This window comes from Hemicordylus capensis, chromosome 6, assembly GCF_027244095.1.
Source record: "Hemicordylus capensis ecotype Gifberg chromosome 6, rHemCap1.1.pri, whole genome shotgun sequence".
NCBI lineage: Eukaryota > Metazoa > Chordata > Lepidosauria > Squamata > Cordylidae > Hemicordylus > Hemicordylus capensis.
The window spans coordinates 54,253,289-54,276,972 of record NC_069662.1 but is presented as its reverse complement, the minus strand read 5'-3'; the positions used below and the strand labels follow the sequence as shown (position 1 = coordinate 54,276,972).

General features: G+C 44.9%; 1 protein-coding gene across 3 annotated transcripts in view; it reads right to left on the bottom strand.

Annotated features, from left to right (window-relative positions):
• The window catches only part of LOC128329898 (leucine-rich repeat-containing protein 37A-like), a 50,370-nt gene extending 39,236 nt beyond the window's left edge, over positions 1-11,134 (bottom strand). For 2 of the 3 annotated variants that reach the window (XM_053261782.1, XM_053261784.1), the window contains exons 1-5: positions 10,809-11,134; positions 8,140-8,211; positions 6,666-6,737; positions 4,358-4,429; positions 2,724-2,804 (exon numbers count right to left, since the gene is read on the bottom strand). In XM_053261782.1, the coding sequence (XP_053117757.1) occupies positions 2,724-2,804; positions 4,358-4,429; positions 6,666-6,737; positions 8,140-8,211; positions 10,809-11,110 (599 nt within the window). In that variant the 5' untranslated portion in view covers positions 11,111-11,134. Of the gene's footprint in view, positions 1-2,723; positions 2,805-4,357; positions 5,144-6,665; positions 6,738-8,139; positions 8,212-10,808 lie in introns of those variants that run through there. The other variant, XM_053261785.1, reaches the window with a different exon arrangement.
• Between the last annotated feature and the right edge of the window lie 12,550 nt (positions 11,135-23,684).

Genomic DNA, 23,684 nt, shown 5'->3' with positions numbered 1-23,684 from the left:
ATGCAGGAAGAAGCTCCAGCAGGCAGGGGCGGATTAAGCTCTATGCAGCCCATAGGTGACCAGAGATTTGCCGCTCCAGCAAGGGTTCCCCTTTACAAGTAAAGGGCTTGGGGTGGGGGAGGAATTAAATCTACTTTAAAAACATTTTCAGCCCATTTCAGGCCTTGCATGCGTGTGCGCAGAGGCCCCCAAACCGGACGTGCCACTTGGGAGGTAGGTGGGCCTGTGGGAGGAGCTCTCACTGCCATCTCCGCCACCATCCTGCCACATGCACCTACGAAGACAGCCTGACAACCTGCCATGATTTGGGAGGCAGGCAGGCCCACTAGGAGCTCTTGCTGCCTTCACACAGCAGTGGTTTAAAAAGTTTTCATAGATTCAACTTTCCCCTGCCCCCCAAGTGCACGTGGCAGATTAATGAGTAGGCAAATTTGCTGCTCCTCAAAATTTGCCGCCATCGGCAAGTGCCTACTTTGCCTGTGTGTTAATCCACCACTGCCAGCAGGTTACAAATGGCAGGCTAGTCCAAGATACAGTATGTTGCCCTGCCCCAATTAGATGCACTGTGCAGATCAAATGTCTCTCCCCAGTATCTTCAGAGACGTTGGGGGGCAAATAGCAAGTGTGTGTGTGTGTGTGTGGTCCAATCCAGATTGGGACTGTAGTGGGGATAAACGGTTATAAGCCCCCCCCCCCACACATAATGATCCATTTCTGGACCAGCCCCACTCCCAGGTGCTAATTAGATAATAAAAACCAAACACCCCGGGACCAAACATAACATGTAAAGTGTGCCGTCAAGTCGGTGTCGATTCCTGGCGACCACAGAGCCATGTGGTTGTCTTTGGTGGAATATAGGAGTGGTTTACCATTGCCGTTTCCCGTGCAGTATGAGATGATGCCTTTCAACACCTTCCTATATTGCTGCTGCCCAATATAGGTGTTTCTCATAGTCTGGGAAACATACCAGCGGGGAGTCAATCAATCAATCTTTATTATGGTCACAGACCAGCGTGAAGTACAAGGGTGATTACATGTTAAAAGTGAGAGTGGATAAAAGGTTGAATATCCTATAAAAGCAGACTATCTGAGCCTGTCGCTGGTATGAAATTTTGGGACACTGCTGAGATTGGTTTAGCGCTCAATGTCTATAATGAGCTGATTGATGGTTGCTTTTGCCTGATCGTAGCCTATGCTGAGCAAGGTCAAGCGGGAAAGGCCCTGGGTAGCTATTTTTGTCTCATTTGTCTGAATCCAGCTAGATTGGTAATCATCATGTAGGGTTAGCGGGGCAAGACTAATTGGTCAAAAGGATCGTCTGAGCCAATAACAGAGAATGGTCACCCACACCCTAGCCTCCAGCTTGATCATGCCCGTCTTCAGGCCAAGAGTGGCATTGCAGACACATCTCAATACTTGGAGTGCTGCCCGCAGGAATTTAGAATGTACAAGTTCCAGAGTTGCAATGTTGGGCAAGGGGCCCAAATGAGCACCATAGAGGAGCTGAGCTAGTGACTTGGCTGTGAACAGTTCAAGAGCCGCAGCTACATAATAGCCCCCTCATGTCGGCAGGAATTTGAGAATGGCAGAGGAACTTCTCTGGGCATTTAAGGCCACAGCGGGGATTCAAACTGGCAACCTCTGGCTTGCTAATCAAGTCATTCCCCCACCACGCCATGTAGTTTAGCCCAAAGCTGTGTGTGGGTAGGTGGATCAGCAATGTGTTTGTGAGCTAGTTACTTTTGAGGACTGAAAGCCAGCCAGGCACACCACACAGGCCCACCGACAGGCAAGAGCCTTGTATGAGCTACATCCTCCCTAGATTTGATCAGTGTTAGCCAGGTCACAAGAGCCGGGGGCTTGCTTGGGGCTCAGGGACAGGCTGCTGCCCTTACACATGTGCCAGCCATGCCCCCTGTATCAGCGTCAAATGCACACTGACACAGGGAACATGCTAGCTCTGGGAAGGGGGGGGCATGTGGTTAGGGGCGACATGTGGTGCCTTTTCTGCTCCTAGCCAGCACTTTGTTTGCGAGCTGGATGCTTTCTTCTTCTCTCTTGCTCGGAACAAGAGCTTCATTCACTGGCTAGGTGTAAGAGGGGGGTGGGGGGCACTGTGGTGGCCCGCAGATGCAGTGGAGAGACATTGTCCAATGGTAGCTCCTTGTCCAATGGTGGCTACGTCCCTGGGCCAGATGCTTAGTCAATCTCCTTCTGAGCTGGTGCGTGCATACCCACATCGCAGGTTTTGACGCATCATTTTCGAGCCTAGGTTTCCAGCCCTGGCATCAGCGGTTAATAACTTCTCAAAAGAGAGGTGCACTGGAGGAAGCCTCCTTCAAAGCTGTAGCTTCTGACTGAAAATCCCTTTTCTTTAACCTCCCATATATCCAGGCAGACTGTGGTTACTGAGTGGCAAGAGAGCTGCTCTCCGCACAAGTTCAGAGGCCCTCTTTTCATTATACACCGCCTAGAGATATACATATCTCTACCTATCTATCTCATATCTGTACACCAGGAGAGATACATATCAGGCAGTATAAAAATATGATAAATAAATAAATATAAATAAATAAGTATACAAATATAACCGTAAGCTACATCTTCTAGGGTTGAACTCTGTCATTCAAAAGAGTTTGGGGGGTTGAACCCTCCCTGGGGTCAAACAAAGTACCTTACTCTGCAATAACAGGTTGGCTATTTTGACATTTGCATTCACTTACATCTTGAGCAAAAACTGCATTCCATGCCAGGCCTTGAATGCCCCAGGAGTGAGCTTCTCAATAAGATTGCCGCTGAGGTCTCTGGAAATAAGCATTGTGCACAGGATGTTGCATTGTACAAAATAAGCATTACATTTTAATATATTTTTTAAAGGTAGATGGGATAGGAAAAACTATCCTTCCTTTGATATTCCTGTCTGATGGTAGAGGTCAAATTGGCACATGAAGCCCCTGCAGCAAAGCATGAGGGTGGTGTCCTTTCCAGTGGGGCAGCTGGCCTTCTCAACTCTTATGTCCAAAGACTCTTTCCTAACTCCCTCAGCTAGTCGTGCTAATTCATCTCTTGTCTGAAGCTGCAGTGCCTATTTCTAAGATGAAGAAGAGGGCCATTGTTTAAGCTGGCCTGGAAGCCACGCTCTCGGACACTGGCAGTCTTGGGCTCACGGTAAGCCCTGACTTCTACAGATGCTCAGCAACACTTTGGTATGACTTCCCATTCCCCAGGGCTCAGCTCTGGCACAGAGAGTAGTTAGTTTGTTAGTTAATTGGTTAAATGTACAACCTGCTCTTCCACAAAAAGATGTTTTCAAGGCAGCAGTTACAATGAATAAAACAATTTAAACACAGCAAGGAAAAACCCACAAGATTAAAGCAGTGAAGTGGGAGAGCCAGTGTAGTGCATTGGTTAAAGCCCTTGACAAGGACTGGAGGGACGTGAGTTCAAATCCCTGTTCAGCCATGAAACTCACTGGGTGTTTCTGGGCCAGTCACTTTTCCCTCAGTCTAACCTACCTCACAGGGTTGTTGGGAGGATAAACATTACCATGTACACTGCTCTGGGCTTTTAGGGGAAAAGCGAGATATAAATATACAAATAAAATAAAACGTCAGAACAAGGCAGGCTGAAAACAAGTCAGCTGTTATTTCAAAAGGCCTTGGAAAACATAATGGTATTTGCCTAGTGGCTAAAGGACAAGGAACATAGGAAGCTGCGATATGCTGAGTCAGACCATTGGTCAGCTTCTCCAAGGTTGCAGGCAGGAATATCAGCCCTATCTTGAAGATGCCAGGGAGGGAACTTGGAACCTTCTGCTCTTCCCAGAGCAGCTCCATCCCCTGAGTGGAATATCTTACAGTGCACACACTTCTAGTCTCCCATTCATACCCAACCCTGCTTAGCTAAAGGGGACAAGTCATGCTTGCTACCACAAGACCAGGTACCAAGTGAGCCTTCTTGCAGAGAGATTTCTGTAAACAAGGCATCACATATGAGAATAGATTCCAGGACTGAGATTTGACTCAGCCTTGCCTTTATAACTCTGAGCGCAGTAAAGAAAAATGTAAGAGTTATAAAGAAGCACATGCACAGTACACGTCATCATTCAGCAATGAGTAACCCAACTCCACACAGACCCGGAATTATGGGCCAAAGCTTCCACACTTAGAAACGGTGACCCCTAGCAGCAGGCCTGACCCCCCAGAACCCTCGTGGTTTTAGAAATGATTGTGGGAGGGAAACTGCTTCTAGGGCAGAAGCTTGGGAGATGGAGGACCAGAGCCACAGGGTGGAAACCTAATCCATCCGGGCTCCCCCACCCCATCCCCATTTATTGTTTTTATGCTTATTGACTTACATATACTGCACAAACGGGACAGCTTCAAATGCATTCGTCTCAATGGTCTGGATTTTATTACATGACAGGTCCCTGTTTAAAAGAGCACATAACAATGATTAAACTAGGAAGACTTCAAAGGTGTGTCCAACCACACCTTTCTCACTCAGCTTATCTGTTTTGTCTTTTCTCATCCACTGCCACTGGCCTGGACTGGTCAGCTTTAATAGAGGACAACAATCTACACCCCCCACCCCAAATGAACAGATCTTCCATGCTCCTGCTCAGAACTGCATGTATGGGTGTCCAGTTTGGCTTTGCGGCTCAGCAAACAAGGCATTGCTAGAAACTTGGGAGCCTGGCATGAGAATGTAATTCTCCCCGAGTTTGTTTCAATTCTGCTCTGTAGCCTCCATCCAAATAAAACGATTTGCACACCTCAGTAGTGTTGAAATCCTCACTGCCAACTGACCAGGGGGGAAAAATCGACTTGGCCTCCTCTCATACTCTTAATAGCAGCTTGGTCTGCAGAAATTAGCAGGTGAAGCATTTAATGGCATGGAGACAAATATCATTGCCTGCAAGGTCAGCAGAGCAAGCACTGTTAAAGGCATAGGAGCAAGGGCCACTAAGAAAGCTGGCCACCCTCTCGGATATCATGTGGAGTACAGTTAGACCCACTGATTTCAAATAGAGCGAGGCATGCCTGACTGTCAGGAGGGCGGATGTTAGCAGTTACAAAGGAACTAAAGGGAAGTGGCTGCAATTCAGGTTGTGATGAGAATCGATTCACTCTTGTTTCTGTTCCTAGAAAAATGAAACAATTCCATGAGTTATGTTAAAATAAACAAGACCAGAAAGAGATAATAATCTCTCTTGGCCTCCCACAATTAGCCAGCTCCCCAACATATATAGGACATCCCCAACAGCTCACAATTCTTCAATTGGTACTTGGCAATTGTAATCATATATGTTTTGGCTGAAATCGTAACCGTACCTTATTTGGAATTTCCACTGAAATCAATAGAACGTATTTCTAAGTAAACTTTACAAAGAAAGAAAGACTTGAACGTTAATAGGTTTTTAAAAAAAGTTCTATAACCATGTAATTTCACTATAGAAATCCACACTAAGATAGCGACAGTTTGGTTTACACCCACAAAGAAGTTTAGTGATAATCATTCATAATTGGTATGGTATGTAAAGTCTCATTTATCCTCATGATGACCATGTCAGGGTGGGTCACTGGCAATCCCATTTGCTCTGAGTCCATATTAACTAGCATGAAAAGCAAAGCCAAGAGTAACTTGCCCAAGGACAAACAGTTCGTTTGTGCCAGAGCTGCATTTTCTAGATGGAAAGTTCTACAATGCAGGATTTCCCTGTCTAACCTGGAAGGGATCATCTTCTCAAGGGCCAATCTATTCTCCAGGTGGAGATCAGTATGGCTGGGGAAAATAAGAAATCTGGAGGGTATTTTGCTGCACAACCTGATCCCATCATGAGTGGGCAGGCTTCAAAATAAAGCGGGTGTCATCTAGCAGAAAAGGCTCCTTACTTATGAAACTGATGCATTCAAACACAGCAGGGCTCTCTCTCTCTCTCTCTCTCTCTCTCTCTCTCTCTCTCTCTCTCTCTGACATCCTACACAATGTTGCAAAGTAACATCTTGCAATGTAACATTCATGCACACAAGAACTACACAAAGGTAGTTGCACAAAGTGGAAATAATGGTTGTCAATTGCACAATCGTGTTTGCACAATTCTTGCATTTAGTGCAGCACTGCTCTTTTGAAACTGCTCAAACATTACACGAGAAAGCACATACAACGTTGTGCAGTATGTCAGCTACTAACGTGCTACATCCAGAGACAGATATAATTGCATAGAAGAATTCTGTTTCTTATGAGTTGAAAATATTGTTATTTTTGATATGCATGAAACTGTCAGCCAAACCTTTTGTCACCCATTGATTAAAATATTGAAAGGCCATGCAAAAATTGCCCTGGGGACTGTCAACAGTTCCAGTTGGCCATCATTGGTCAACGTATCAGCCACTTTATCAGACTTTATCAGCCAAGTAGTCAATGCATCAGCCACTTTACTGCAAGACTGAGTGCCAGACTAGGTTAGAGAAGAACCTTAATTTGAAATAGGTGTGTCTTGATCTGGATTAAGGCCACAGTGAGGGAGGGGGCTTAGCCCATTCCCCCTATGCTGACAAAAATCTGCCCCGTCACCGTTTCCCCTAGGAAGAAAATCACATATGGGTGAGCAGTTTTGACCCAGAGAGTCAGCAATCACAGTACTCCTAGAAATGAGAACTTACAGATGCGTAAGTGAAAGCAAGCCTTCCAGAGAAGTTTTCTGAAGTTTGGTCAAACTGTTGCCCTTCAAAATCCTGGAGAGGTGAAGGAAAGTTTGAGAACATCACACAGACAGGATCACAGCCTCACTTTCTGTCTTAATGGACTGGGCATTAGCACGATATTTTAATCCTGCACTCAAATTCCAGTCCAGGTGCTGTCATGAGCAACAAATCTGGACAGAGATGTGCATCCCCTTCCACAGAAAACAAAGGGGATCTAGCCAGTTCAATATCCAGCCTGAATAAGTGTCAGAGTGTGAATGCACATTTCCTTCTATGTCAATGACGCATGCAGAAGGCTGCTTACAGGTATCAATCTCCTTTGCTGAATTGAGATGACAATCTTTACAACCCATCCATATATTTGGGGTCTTGGAAATAACATAGTTACATAATAACACCCCATACAAAAGCTGAGATTTAAGCTTCTCCATCTCATCTTGAAGTCCCTACCCCCTGCCCCAGTTTGAATGTATATCTAATAAAAAAGACAAAAGAGATTTAAGTATCACCATTAATTCTTATAATGTTGCCAAATGTATTCCCCACCCCAAGCTCAAACTCTCTGTGTTGCCCATGCTTTGAAAAACTTTATCAATCTACTCTGCAAATGTTGATCTAGTAATCCTCTCAGCATTCTGGCGAGAAAATATTAGTTCTGAGCTATCTACCAACTTAGGTTTAGCAAAATGTATCATGGTTAACTTACAAAGTTGTTGAGAACATACAAGGAGCTCTCCCAACCGTCCAGGTTTCAATTAGCTTGCATTGTTGCTGAGCTATCTTGCAAAGTGTTTGTCTTGGTCTAGTCAGCTTAGTTCTTGGCTTATTTCATACAGCCAATAATTTCATTTTAATGAAATCACAATTACTGTGGCTAACATCAAGGCAAAGGGGCGATTCTTACGACCAACAAAAATCGGGCTAGGAGAGCCTAGCCTGATTTTTGTTGGTCGTAAGAATCACCGGGCTTGTAGCTGAGCCCAGTGGTTCTTGAGCGGGTAACCCACTTGAGAACCCCTGCTAAAAAGCAGGTTTGCAGAGCGAGCGCTCCTGCAAACCTGCTTTTTAGGCTCGTGAGTAGCCGCGGTGCGGCTTTGCGCCACGCCTACTCATGAGTAGATCCCCAACCCGGGAGGCGAAAAGCCGCCTCCCAGCTTGGGGGTCTCCACAGTATGCCCTGTGTGCTTGTGCAGGGCATACTGGGGCTTGCAGGGGCCGCGCAGCGCCCGCTCCCCCCACCCCCCACCGGCACCTTCACGGAACCAGCCATTGTGTGGGCGGCCGATCCGGCCGCCCAGGGCTCCCTGCCTGCTCGTCTGTGAGGAGAGGGGGCTTCGCCTGCTCTCCCTGCAGTTTTAGCAAAAGCGGGTCTCACGGATTGTGAGACCCGCCTCAAAGATTCCTACTTTCTGGAAGAGCTATATATACTCACAAGTACTCAGCCCAAGGATAGGCCTTCCACGCCTGTTTTCCAATGGAAGAAATTGCATTCCCTGTGAAATCCCTAGGGGGGAAAAACAGACAGGGACAGGGGAATGATGTTGAAATAGATATTCCTAAGTGGGATGCTTTCAAGAGGTTATTCCCAAGTGTCAGTCAAATTTTGTCTTTGTGTTTCTGTGCATCTTATTTGTTTCCACCAGCCTCTAACAGCCCCTGGATTCCTCTTGAGGAAGGTCATCTGTGCCAAGGGTCTCCACCCTCACATCTCTAGATGTTGTTTGACTCCATCATATTGTCCATAATGGCCTTCACCATGGTGGCTTGGGGACGAAGGGAGACAACATCTGGGGACCCAAGGGTGGGAACCCCTCGATTTAGGCTGCCCTGGTTTGTTTTCTGTTGGAGGATTCTGGGAAGGAAGCCCTCATAAGGCATGGACACCATAAGCCAAGGCTGTTCAATTTTGGCCCTCCTGCAGATGCCGGCCTACAATTCCCATAACCCCGGCTATTGGCCACTTTGCCTGGGGATTATGGGAACTGTAGTCCAAAAGAACTGGGGGGTGGGGGGGCTAAGGCCTGCCATAAACCAAGCAGCCACTGAAAGGCTGGGGGATGAAAGTGCTGAAGTAACATCTGAGAGACTCCTCCCCTTCCCACCATCTCCAGCAACTGCAACTGCCAGCACCAGCTTCTCAGTGTTCCACAGGGGAATTATCTGTGCTGCCTAGTTCATTTTGTGTAGGGGTGTGTTTCTGGGAAAGAAGCCTTTCTTGTTGGGTAAGGATCCCAAATGGCAAAGCAGCTAGCAGCCACCACCAGCTACAAGACTGGGGAAAGAGTGGTGGACTAAAATCTGTAGACCAAATTAGGCAAGACATTAAATGTGTCTTCATCAAGTTAAGGGCTTAAATTTATTCACAAAGAGCAGCTTTGTGGAGTTGCAAATTGTATCAGGACCATGGCTCAGATGTAGGGGTGTTTAATCTATTATTTCTGCACTAACAAAAATGCACTCCCATAGCAATAGCAATAGCACTTACATTTATATATCACTCTATAGCTGGAAGCTCTCTAAGAGGTTTACAATGATTTAGCATATTGCCCCCAACATTCTGGGTACTCATTTTACCGACCTCGGAAGGCTGGAAGGCTGAGTCAACCTTGAGCCCCTGGTCAGGATCGAACTTGTAACCTTCTGGTTACAGGGTGGCAGTTTTACCACTGCACCACCAGGGGCTCTCCCATGGCTATCTAACTCTGAAAACAACCACTGAGATAAATAATTTTAGACTAGAAAATGGCACAGAAAGGGTTAAACAGCCTCTACATCCACATCATGGTCTAAATACACATTATGGCCCTGCAGAGCAGCCTAACCTACTTCATAGGGTTGTTGTGAGGAGAAACTTAAGTATGTAGTACACCTCTCTGGGCTCCTTGGAGGAAGAGTGGGATACACAAACACACACACACAATTACTTATGTTGGTTTTTTTCTGATGGATTTTTCACTTTAAGCTGTTTTCGAAGGGTAAAACATAAAAAATAAATAAAAATAAGCCTAGGGCTACAGTAATGCAAAGAAGTTCATGTCAACATTTCTACCAGTTGCAGCTGTTAAAAGGCAGAGGAAACCTGCCGGGGGGGGGACGACAAAACACATGGCAACCCTACTATGCAGCCTCCCCAAAGTTGTGCAAAGGTTCCCCGGTTTCTCTGTGCTGGTCAGGATGGTGGGTGCAAGAGATCCTAAGCTACACACAGAGCAGCAGCAGCTCCGTTTGTTGTCAATCCAGGCAGGGCAAGACAGGACATCTTGACATCTTTCAGCGTATTCTGGGCCATGCTGCTCTCATTCTGTGCAGGAGGCTGGCCACCAGGCGCATAAGGAGGCTGGAGTGGGCCCAGAGACAAAATTTTACAATGGGCCCCTCGCTGATATACACACACTCACTTCACATGTGACTTGCCTCGGGGGGGGGCCCTCGAGGCGTGGGGGCCCCCAGGCAGCTGCTTCCCCTTGCCTAATGGTAGTTACCCCCCTGCTGGCCACACCAGAAACAATACAAGAGCCCTGGTTTGTACACTTCTTCCTATGTAGGCACAATTCAAGTAGTGTGGCTCTAGGTGAGTACTTCGTCAATGTGTATGCCTGAGTAAACCTGGGCAAAGGAAGGGGCCATAATAGAAACCTCATTACTGACATGACATTACATGTTAGAAGCCCCATTGTACCTTCTTTTCCATTGCCTGCTCCCTAGGCTATTTGGTTCTGATGAATGCTCTTTTGGGACACATCTAAAGTGCATGTTCAATGGCTATGAAACTGGCTTTCTAGGCATTGGGTCCGCTTCCCCCTTGTAAACAGAGCACTGGGGTCCCTGTTTGGCTCCACTTCCCCATCTATGGCTGTTTTAGTGGTTCATACAATTGATGCTGTGTTCCCATTTCTTTCTTTTTTGAAATTGTTATTATTTAGGTGTAAACTGCTCTGGTTCCTTTGGAAGGACAGAGGAGTAATTTTTTTTTTTAAGGCATCAGCCAAGCTACCTCAAAATAAGAAGTATCTTATCTACCACCTACATCACTCCTAATGAAAGGCTCTCCCTAAAAGAGTTCTATCCTTAGAGTTCTGGAAGTGGGTTTTAAGTACTCACAAGAAGAAGAAAACATAGGGATGAGCAGCTGTCTTGGGAACGGGCACATGGTGGAGTCCAGGAGAGCTGGTGACTCTGCTACAGTTGAGAACTTCCACGCTGCAATGGCATGGGTTGGGGCAATTTCCTGCGGCTGCTGCATCCAACTGCATCCTGTTCCCTACAGGTGCTGCATCCAACTTATGGCTGATGTGCCCAACTTGCATAAAGAACACAAGTAAGATTACGAGAAAAAGGTGGATTTTAGCAGTGGCAACAGGGCCCGTACTACAGTGTGGATCCAGTTCTGCCATTTCGGCCATTTCTCTCTTCTCTTGATATTTGACTTTGGACATAAGCCTGTGTCTGCACACTCTGAGCATTCCACTTGGTTGTGACATCATTTTAGCAGGACTCCTAGCATCACAGAATTGCTATGGCAACAATGAAGGCCCAAATGCACAGACAGACAGTTCATGGGCTTGAGCTAGTTGGAGAACTGAATGCTCTGTGGAGAACTGAATGTGATACTAACACTTGTTGACTGACATACAGGGATCTAGATTGCATAAAGTGATTAGTGTGGTTGCCTTACAATTGGAGATTAGATTGGATTGCCTGGATGTTTGACCTCTTCCAGCTCTATCATATTAACCCAATCATTTCAGGCTTGTTAACCACTGAAACAACATTACTGGAACTTGGTTAAGACTAGAAACTTTAACACTAAACAAAACAAAAGAAAAACATGAAATGTCCACTCAGCATCATTTAGATTAGCTTATAACCAGGCAAATATCGAAAGAAAACTCACATTTAAATGGAAGAAACACAACTGATTTTCTTTTTAGTAACAAATTTATTAGAAAAACAGAATAATTGAGGGGTGGGAGGCAAAACACCCAAGCCCAAACTTCATTTACATAAATACCTTAAGCCATCTGCTAGGGAAGTATCATTTCATAAAATTTTCATCCAAATCCACTTAACACAATAGAACCAGCTTCCAGATAACATAAAGTGCTTAGGATGGGCCAGGTGCCCTTTCAAAGCACAGAGAGGAAAACCGAGCACAGGTGTAAAATGTGGCCCCCTAATACATGGACTCCTCAGACAAGACCTCTTCTTCTCCTTCAGGGTTTGGCTGTGAGAGTGACAAGTCAGTCACCTGGGGAGAAAAGAAAAGGCTTGTTACTCTGCGAAGTCTGAACACATCTGGGTTATGCAGATTTCACAGACTGAGAACAAAATTTCATCAATCCAAATCTCAGATGTCCAAGCCTGTGTAGGGGGCTTTTTGCCAATGCTGCTTCCCTGCCTCAAAGTGGGTCAAGTGAGAGCCCTGGTCTCTTAAAAAGGCTTCTGGGCCAGGCTTATTCTGAGAAGGAAGGAAATTGGGGGCTTCGTCCTCACAATCCTGGTGGACTGGGATTAACTGAGACCTGTGGAGCTGGTTTTGAGAATGCAGATTTCCTAGGTAATTCTGGTCAAACCACTGTGATTAACTCACATTTAACCAGGAGGTGACAGCGGGAGACCAGGGAGTCCTCTCTCTGTGTCTCCAAGCAGCTAACATTCAGCTCAGCTATTTCCAGCTATCTTCAATCTACCTGCCTCTGAGGAACCTGTCCATCCTTGGTCTAAGCACCTGACATAAAGAAGCAGGTAGCCCATTTAATTTAAAAGTCCATGCATTCAAAGGAGAGAGAACGCTCATTCTCTATTCACTCCTTCCAACTCATGAAGCTAAGATGTTCAAAAGCTGAACTTGCTAGATCACAGCAACATGAGGCTCATCTGTGAATACATGAGATTAGGCTTCAATTTACTTGGATGAGACCTTTCAGTTCCTCTTCTATTAAACAGTCAATGGAGTCTTCCTGGGGAGAGCTATACTCCACTGCCACTTTCCCATTCTCTGAAACAAACAAGTTACATAAGAACATAAGAACAGCCCTGCTGGATCAGGCCCAAGGCCCATCTAGTCCAGCATCCTGTTTCGCACAGTGGCCCACCAGATGCCGCTGGAAGCCACAGGCAGGAGTTGAGGGCATGCCCTCTCTCCTGCTGTTACTCCCATGCAACTGGTATTCAGAGGCATCCTGCCTTTGAGGCTGGAGGTGGCCTATTGCCCTCTGACTAGTAGCCATTGATAGACCTCTCCTCCATGAAGTTATCCAAACCCTTCTTAAAGCCATCCAGGTTGTTGGCTGTCACCACATCTTATGGCAGAGAATTCCACAAGTGGATTATGCGTTGTGTGAAAAAGTACTTTGGTTTGTTGGTCCTAGATTTCCCGGCAATCAATTTCATGGGATGACCCCTGGTTCTAGTGTTATGGGAGAGGGAGAAGAATTTCTCTCTATCCACTTTCTCCACACCATGCATGATTTTATAGACCTCTATCATGTCTCCCCGCAGTCATCTTTTTTCTAAACTAAAAAGCCCCAGGTGTTGTAGTCTTGCCTCATAGGAAAGGTGCTCTAGGCCCCTGATCATCTTGGTTGCCCTCTTCTGCACCTTTTCCAGTTCTACAATGTCCTTTTTTAGATGTGGTGACCAGAACTGTACACAGTACTCCAAGTGTGGTCGCACCATCGTTTTGTATAAGGGCATTATAATATTAGCCGTTTTATTTTCAATCCCCTTCCTAATGATCCCTAGCATGGAATTGGCCTTTTTCACAGATGCCTCACATTGAGTCGACACTTTTAACGAGCTGTCTACCATGACCTCAAGATCCCTCTCCTGGTCAGTCACCGACAGCTCAGATCCCATTAGCGTATACTTGAAGTTGGGGTTTTTTTGTCCCAATGTGCATCACTTTACACTTGCCAACACTGAACCGCATTTGCCACTTTGTCGCCCACTCCCCCAGTTTGGAAAGATCCTTTTGGAGCTCCTCACAATCTGTTTTGGATCTCACTACCTGAAAGAGTTTGGTATCATCTGCAAATCTGGCCACCTCGCTGCTTACTTTTGCTTCTAGATCATTTATGAATAAATTAAAAAGCACCGGCCCCAGTACCCTGGGGGACCCCACTTCTTACCTCCCTCCATTGTGAAAACTCTCCATTTATACCTACCCTCTGTTTCCTGTCTTTCAACCTGTTAGCATTCCACACATGTACTTGTCCCCTTATCCCATGACCACTAGGTTTCCTCAGGAGTCTTTGATGAGGAACTTTGTCAAAAGCTTTTTGGAAGTCCAGGTATACTATGTCAACTGGATCACCTTGATCCACATACCTGTTGACACTCTCAAAGAACTCCAAAAGGTTGGTGAGGCAAGATTTACTTTTGCGGAAATCATGCTTGTTCACTCCCAGCAGGGCCTGTTCTTCTATGTATTAACAAGGCCAAGTTTTAACAAATGAATAATTAAAAGAAAAATCCCTTTGTTTATTATTTTGTAACATTCCTCACCTTTATTAAAGATTTAGAATTAAATTATTTTTATGTTATTCTTTCTAAAGCGTCTATAACAGCTATTTGGTGTTCTACATGCAGCAAAAAGAAGACACATGGCCTGATCTCAGGCTGACAATCCAGAGTCAAATTAGATAGGACACAAGAGATCTGGCAGCAGGGACGCCTATATCACATTTGGCTTGGCCCTCAGGAGGACTAGGCACACAAGGGAAGGGGAGTGGAGGAGGGGAAAGGCAGATGTGCAACATCAATTACAAAATGCCGGTGTAGACATGAGTTTGTATTAGGATGAAGGGCAGTCAGGAGGTAAGGAGTTTGAATAACAGTTTGAATAATAGGTTAGAACACAAGATGATGGGCAGAGTCATAGGAACATAGGGAGCTGCCTCTACCAGGCCATTTCCCATCTAGCTCAGTATTTTCTACACTGACTTGCAGCAGCTTTCCAAGGTTCCAGGCAGGAGTCTTTCCCACCCCTCCCTGGAGATGCCAAGGATTAAACCTGGGAACTTGTACATTTACATTCTTCCTTTAAATGGGAAAGCATTTCTACATGCCAACAGATGCTCTGTACACATGCAGACAGATGATCTACCACAGGATTACAGCCTCAACCCCAAAGGGGAGTTTTTTACCCTTACCAGACAGTGCTCATAATGCTCACTCATCCAACTACAAACCAAGGGAAACCCACCCTGCTTAGCAAACAGGACAATTCATGCACACTACCACAAGACCAGCTTTCTACCCCAAAGAGTTGGGGCATGGAGGGTTCCATGGAGACTGAAGGTATCAGATAAGTGAAGAGAGCATGAAGGGGCATGGAGGGAGAACAAGCAACTGAAGGCATCTGGAAGTCAAGTCAATGGAAGAGGTTTAAATAGGGTATAAGAAGAAAGAGGGAGCTAATGCAGAAATCAAAGAGAGCAGCAACATGATCATAGTAAGGACTAGAAAAGATTTGGTGATCTGAAGACTTTAAGGCAGAGGAAAGAGGTTTGAGATAAGGAAGCAAGGATCAGCAAAAGAGAAGCATAAGGCAGGCATAAGAGGGAATGAGGGAGCAAAGAAACATTTCAGTTGCTTCAAGAGAAGGAAAAAGGAAAATGTTATAGATATTATGGAGATGACAAAAGAGATAAGATTACCAATTAAATGGATATGTGGGGAGGAAGAGAAGAAGCAAGGGATAATACAAAGTCCACAAGTTTGTGGGGTCTTAGAAACAGTAGAATTGCAAAACAGTGGACTTTTCCAAGTTAGTGGGAAAAGATAAAGTAGAATTGCCTAGAAGAAAAGAATGAGCCCTGTGGGGGGGGGGGCAGAAGCTTAGATTTTATTAGAATTCAGCATTGAAATAAACAAATCATCCAGGAGGAAGTAGAAAAGAAATCTATTTAGCCTATTAAAGCACCAGAAGTCCTACCTAGTTAAGGAAGGAGATCAAGCAAAAGGAGGATCAGACTGGAGGTCATTAGCAGATAAAAATATTGGTGATCTAAAGAAAGAATAATAAGAGCCAAGCAGAGTGGAGGAAGAAGGGAATTCAGGGTGGCTAATGCCAGCAGATAGCAGAAAAGATGGAACAAAAGAATCATGAACAGGAATTTAACAAGCAATGAGAAATATACAACCGGGGCCAGGAAAGAATGGAATCAGAGAATTCTGGAAAGTGCAGATACGCATGATCCATGATGCAAAGTGTAGAAGAGATGTGTCAGCTGACTGAGAAAGCTGAAAATCAGATTGATAGGGATCAAGGAAATAATTCTCAATGATTAATCTAAAGGCTTGAGAAAAGGTGTCACTTTTGAAAAAGGCAGGCAATAGAGAGGATGCTAGTAAGAAGGGGAGGGTCAAGGTGGTGTACCACCCAAGTGGTTATTTTACTGGGTCAGTGAGCCAAAAACATCACCAGTGGAAAAGTTCCAAAAAAGGCTATATTTGCTCTGCAGAAGCAAAGGTTCTGGTTGGCTAGCACCCAAATTCCAGAACCCCGACTATCAGTTACTTTTATACATTACTAGTCACATAGGCAAGCAACCTCCTGATTAACAAACATGATAACAGTAACTTCCTATTTATCTCCTGTGTAAATGTAGTCATACTTTGTTCCTGCTTGTGCAGCAGTTTCAGTTAAACAAGAATCCCTCTTTACGGGGTTTACCTTGTCGTTGCTGATACTTTGTATGTTTATCCTTAAGTTAAACATAAACTTATCATAGCTAAGTTAATTTAGTTTGATCAATTACATCAAAGGGACGTTCCCCTCCCAAGTATTTGAAAGATATGGGTACACTTACAGCAGGAAGGAAAATAACCTGGATGAAGATAAATTAAAGATAGAGAAGCAGGGAAGGTGCAATAGCTGCTGACTTTAGATAGGAGGAGGGAAAGGGTCAAGAGAGTAAGCAGTTGAGTAGAGGAGAGACTAGGAGACAGGCAATCAATTGACTTTAGCCTGTTTCTTATGCTCCTTCTAAGTCTAGAGCTATAACAACATGGTGGACGTCACAGGTTTGGGCATTTGGCCAACCCAAAAAGATCTGGTCAACCGGCCAGTCAAATAATGGTACAGTGGCTGACATCTTGACTAATGAAGCAAATGTGTAAAGTAGGATATGCAGGTTGCTTTGAGCTGTGAAAAACCCTCAGGAGATCCAATCACTGACCTCCCATCTAGTCCTGTACTCCAGAGGACTGAAACCTTATTCCTGCTGCAATGTGTGGCCGAATGGGTCAGCTCGAACAAGTATCCACAGTCCACCTGCTCTCAGCTTGTTGCAAGCTGGGTGTCTGGATTCAGGTCTGGCTTGCTGACTTCTGTCACTAAAGGCGAAAGCCAAGAAGTTGCCAGTCCCAGCCCTGACGCCAGCCCTGCCTCCATTGCCAGCTCCGCCCTCTTCCCTATCACCTCTCTGTTTGACCTGGATAAACTGCTGCTTTAAATTGCAGGTCGGAGGCAGAGGCAGTGAAGATGGCACTTTTAGCATGGAGCAGCAGTCTCTCTTTGTTGCCACTGCTTCTCTTGCTCCAGTAGCTGGATCAGTTTGCTTCTGGTTCTCTTCTTCCCATGCACAAGTCTCCCCTGCCGATGGGGGTGGGGGGGAGAGAACCAGCTACTGTATCTAGCAAAGCAGAAGCTATGAGGAGAGGCCACCACTCTATGCTAGAAGCACCATTTTATCTGCCTCCACACCTGACTTGCAATTTAAATCAGTGATGTGCCCAGAAGAGCCAGCATAGTGTAGTGTTTAGACTGTTGGGCTAGGATCAGGAAGACCCGCGTTCGAATCCCCATTCCACCATGAAACTTACTGGGTGACTCTGGGCCAGTCATGTATTCTTAGTCTAAACTACCTCACAGGGTTGTTGTGAGGATAAAAATAAGCATGTATACCACGCTGAGCTGCTTGGAGGAAGAGCAGGATATAAATGTAAAAATAAATACAATAAATAAATAAAAGATAAGGCAGCTGGGCAATGGAGAAGAGGTAGAGACCACTGTCTGCATCAGGAGTGGGGCCAGGATAAACAAGAGGACATATAAAGGGAGGCTGGCAGAGTGTAGAAGAGCTGGTGGGAGGCGGTGGTAGCAGGCAGATGAGACTACACCTGCAGGGGGGCAGGGTGCCTACACTTGCCACCCTATGGTATAAGTGCCACCTGAGGCTGTCACCTCACCTTGCCTCATGGGGGAGCCATCCCATCGGGATTAAGAATGCCTTAGCCCACAATTTGCTGCCCTTGGCCTTCATCACCATGCATTTCTGGATGGCGAGTCGCCTCCTCCACAATCCCCACCATCCTTGGAGAAGATCCCAAGCTTTAAAGCCAGGAACTTGTGTCTCTGCCCTTCCACCTAGGACTCAGAAAATGGTTGGGGAGAAACTCAGCTAAGCAGGTGAGGATCTTTTCCGTCCTGTGGATGGAAACCACTTGGAACCCCATGTAAGAGTGGGATGGAAGTAGGATTTAAAATATGTGTGTTTATTTTAAAAAGGAAAAGGCCTTGCCTAGAACAACAAGCAGGATCTTTTGAAATGCGTCCGAGAGTGCTCGTTGTGCTGCAAGCTTCTGGGCTCTGTTGGCAGCTGGGCAAGCAGACATCCCTAGGGGAGCAAGGGGGCAACTATTAAGAGCTGGCTACCAGAGCCAGTCCACACATGTAGACCCAATACATTTACAGTAGACAGCTGCTTATATATTAGATCAAACTAGTTCATCACTTCTTCAAGGCTGTGAATTCCCAGACCATTTATTTATAAGAGTGATTAGTAATTGGCAGACTTTTGTCTACGCTCAGCACACAATGAGCTACTGGTTTGCTCTCTCACCTACCCATGGAGGGAAGTCATGACGCTTAAATGACGAATACCTGCAGACTTAGTATGAAAGCTTATTTTCACTGAAATGACAGTGAAAACAACAGGTCATCCTTACCATGATGAAGCGACTAGACCAGTTATTGAAGCCAATATAGTGATTGGCTAATTTTTGGCATTTGTAGCTGTGCAGAGTCAAGACTTGCTGTGGAAAGGGCCTCTGTCTGGTACAGATGGAAACCTGGATATGGATAAAAAAAGAGCTCTGAGTATATTAGAACAGGGGTTCCCAACAGGGGATACTAGTACCCCTAGTGGTACTTGGAGGGCTCTTGGGGGTATGCAGAGACCTCCTGCCACACTATTTGTTCCCCTTCTGATGACTGCTGGCTTGAAGCCAAGATGTTCTCAGCGATGTATCTATTGTAGAAGGGGAGGGAGGAGGGTGAAGACTCTCCTCCTGTGCTTCTGACTGGCTGGCTACGTGCTAAAGCTCAGCATACTCCTTCCCTCAGCCTGACTGACAGAAAATTAGCACCAAGTGCAAATGCTACAGTTATGAGACAGGCGACTCCAGCCACAGGCTTACATCCAGTGGCTAAAGTTAGTCATCAGCAGTCTTGTTGAAATTAGTGGGACAAGTTTATTAATTTCAGTAGGAGTACTCTTGAGTAACGTAGTCTGGATGTAAGGCAGTGACTGGAGTAGCCTGTCTCATAACTGTAGCATTTAAATTTGTGTGTGCATAGATACACAATAACCTGCGCTACACTGATGACACCACTCTGATAGCTAAGAATGCGGATGATCTGCAAGCTCTAGTAATGGAAGTCAAGGAGCACAGTGAAAAAAATGGGACTACAATTAAATGTAAAGAAGACTAAACCAATGACAACGAGTACAGCAACCAGCCTCAGAATTGACAATGAACACACTGAAGTGGTGGATAGCTTCTGCCTTTTAGGATCGACTGTCAACAGTAAAGGATCCAGCAGTCAAGAAATACACCGCAGACTAGCACTTGGTAGGCTTGCAATCAAGGCCTTGGAAAAGATATTTAGATGCCATGACATGTCTACATCTACAAAGATTAGAATCGTTTGGACAAAGGTTTGCCCCGTGACACTCTATGGATGTGAAAGTTCGACTTTGAAGAAGCAAGATGGGTCATAGAACAAATCAATCCAGAATTTTCACTCGAGGCACAAATGACAAACTATCATACTTCAGACACATTATGCGAAGACCAAGCTCCCTTGAGAAGTCTATCAATCAATCAATCTACACAGGGGCGTAGCAAAGTTGTAGTGGGCCCAGAGACAAGATTTTAAAATGCCCTCCCCCACTGAAGCTGAATAGTGGTAACAAAAAGCATAGTAAAATTATACACACACACACAAACATATACTGTATATATAACACCTATGTGCCACAATAGGCACATGTGGCTATTATCCCCTGCTAACTGGGCAAAGAGGCACCTTTTACCGTGGTGATTCTTTATTTAGCAGCAGGGGGAGAGTAACTGGCCCTATCCACCCTCAGCACAGTACCTCCAGTGACTGTTGCTTCTTGTGTTTCTTTTTAGAATGTGAGCCCTTTGGGGACAGGGAGCCATCTTATTTATTTATTATTTCTCTGTGTAAACCGCCCTGAGACATTTTTGGAAGGGTGGTATAGAAATTGAATTATTTCTTGTTTACACAGTCAGACAGGTGTTATTGACTGGTTTGTTTTATCCAGACATCAAGTCCTTCCCAAGGACCTGGGATGCCAGAATTTTATTGTCAATTGTTATAGATATCGTCGCAGAATATAGGCTGTTCCCAGTAAAGCTGCTTTTTGTAATTGGCTGATGGTGATTTCTGTGGCCCCTATGGTGTTGAGGTGCTCTTCAAGGTCTTTTGGAACTGCACCCAGGGCGCCAATTACCACTGGGATTATTTTGGTCTTTTTCTGCCACAGCCTTTCAATTTCAATTTGTAGATCTTTGTATTTGGTGATTTTTTTCTATTTCTTTTTCTAATATTCTGCTATCCCCTGGTATTGCTATGTCAATTATTTTGACTTGTTTTTCTTTCTTCTCGACTACAGTGATATCTGGTGTATTGTGTGGCAGATGTTTGTCTGTTTGTAGTCGGAAGTCCCATAATATTTTTACATCTTCATTTTCTTCAATGTTTTCAATTTTATGGTCCCACCAATTTTTGGCTACAGGTAGCTTGTATTTTTTGCAGATGTTCCAGTGTATCATCCCTGCTACCTTGTCATGCCTTTGTTTGTAGTCAGTCTGTGCGATCTTTTTACAACAGCTGATTAGGTGGTCCACTGTTTCATCTGCTTCTTTACAAAGGCGGCACTTGCTGTTTGTTGTTGACTTTTCTACTTCTGCTCTTATTGCATTTGTTCTTAGAGCCTGTTCTTGTGCAGCCAGTATTAAACCCTCTGTTTCTTTCTTCAAGTTGCCATTCTTAAGCCATTGCCAGGTCTTGGTGATGTCTGATTTTCCACTTATATTGTGCAAATATTGACCATGCAGGGGCTTATTTTTCCATTTTTCTGCTCGGTTCTTGACTTGTTCTTTCATCATCATCATCATCCTCATCCTCATCCTCATCCTCATCCTCATTAATAGAACATCATCCTAAATTATTTTTAAAAGGTTTTGTAAATTGTGGACGATGCAAGGCATTTAATGGTACTAAGAGAAAGACTTGCTGTTCTGGTAGCTCCAGGTCTTAACACTCACATCAATTTCGGAGGATGAAGACAACTGAAGGAAGCCTGGGCGGGTGCGCAGCTGCGGGAGTCAGTCATGTGACTTGCCTCTGGGCCACCCCCCAAGGCAGTGGGCCCCCAGACAACTGTCTCCCCTTGCCCTATTATAGTTATGCCCCTGAATCTACACAACCACACATACACAATCTCTACAGGGTACCTGAATTGAAGGTCTGCAACCAGAACGGGTATGCTTGTTTTAAAAAAGGTTGGGAAACCTGTATTAGAAGATTTACACAAACCTCTTCTCTCGGGGTGGGGATGGAAGATGAGCTTCAATCCTGCCTGGAACATGGCATAGATGTGGGTGTGCTTGGGCACACATATCAGATATGCTTTGCTTGCACGACTGGATTTACTGCAATTCAGCTCCACCTTGTGCTACAGAGGTCATATGAGGCATTAAATCAAAGCTGTTTTTGGATCCAGCAGGCCAACTGCTCCACTGCCAGAACTCTATGTGCTATCTGAATCTACTGTTGCATTGCACAAGCCCAGTATTTTGACAGAAATTCAACGTCCTGAGACGTTTTCTTCTAAAAGAAGATCTATAGTCCTCAAGGCTGTAATGATGGGCTTGAAAGGTGCGTCTAGTACCTAGTGAAATCTCAGAAACGTGGGGAGGAAACTGGGGGTGCTGAATAGTAGAGGCTAAGGCAGGGACACTGGTGTTACTTCTGCTTTAAGTGTTTTTGTTTTGCATCTGAAAATTGGATTTTAGTTTAAATTTTCTGTAATTTGGAACTGTAGACCACCTGCTAGGTAGAGAGGCAGGTGGCAAAATGATAAAGAGACCATTTTCATCATCTTAACAAAAATGTAAGAATTGCTTTGCTGGATGGCATAGATGCATCTACTGTAGTTCAGCATCCTGTTTCCAACAGTGGTCAGCCAGATGATTCATGAAAGCCCACCAGCAGGACATTAAAACCACAGACTTGCTATTCAGACTGCTCCTGAAAGTAGAAGTTCCATTTAGCTATCATGGCTTCTAACTTCTAAATGGTTCTTCATCAACTCATTGAGATTATTAATTGCTTCTTAAACTAATCCAAGCTAGTGACCCATATGCCATAGTAGTGAACTCCATACATTAATAACAGTGTGTGAACTCTTATCGCTGGGTTCCCCTTTACAAGTATACCCCCCAAGCTGGCCCACAAGTTGGTTTGAAATGGCAGAACCAAGTACTGTATATTCTCATGAGCTTGGTGTTTTTGGTGAATTCTACACACACAAAGTTCTCCCAGGTGCTTTCCAGATTATCTGCTTAAAAGCAGCTAAATGCCTCATTCAGGCAAATCGCAGTCAAAACGTAAAACCTGCAGGGGGAGCAGTCTCACGAAAACTAACAACCTGGGGAAAAGTCACCTTTTTTGCACTGGAAAAATGACGCCATAGCACTAAATCACAGTGATTAAATTCAAAGCAAGGCATCCGACATATGAATGGTACCCTGCGGTCAGCGTCGGGACTGCAGTGCCACAACACAGAAAGTGTGGAAGCACACTTCAGAGATACATCCTGACCCCGTTTTAGGGTCTAATTTGGAAAGCGTCCTGCAGCAATAACCCTCTTCCTTTTGTTCTCGCTCTGCTTGAGAGAAGTGAGGTCCAAAGAAAAGAGAAATACCCTCAACGTGGGACTCAACCAACAAATAATTCACCAAGGAATATCAACTGAGATATAGGAGGAATGACAATGATACATTGTAGATCACTCATTTCACTCAAACTCCTCTTAATGAGTGAAATGTCTGCACCAGCCTGACTCCACACATGAGAGGTACACCATTCACAGAGATCTGGTCTTGTTCTGGGCAGGAATCTCAACTAGTTCCACTTAATAATTTTCAGGAATTTATTCTTTGTTTTTGTGTCATAGGAGACATAGTCTAAGATGATGGGAAGGAGATATTCCTTCCCACACAAGAGAAAAAGGAGCATGCCTCTTTTAAGGTGGTGCATGCTATCTGCAATTGTTAAGACTAATGTTAATTATATATACAAATCTGTTGCCTAATTAAATTGGAGGCATCATTTTGACTGATTAATCTAATCAATTAAAAGTTGTAGCGCTACTCCCTATGCATGGCAGGAGTGGAAGAAAGAAGGCCAGTGATCCAGTCTGGAAGTGCCCATCCCTTCATTCAAACCTACACAGTTGTGACCCACCAAGCTCACAGTTGTGGCCTTTCAGATGCTCAACAACACACACACAACTCTCTCTCTCTCTCTCTCTCTCTCTCTCTCTCTCTCTCTCTCACACACACACACACACACACACACAGCCAGTCCCAAGCAGGCAGCAAAACTAGGAGGGTGATCAAGGCTCTAGTGGACCACTGTCTGACCTGGGACAA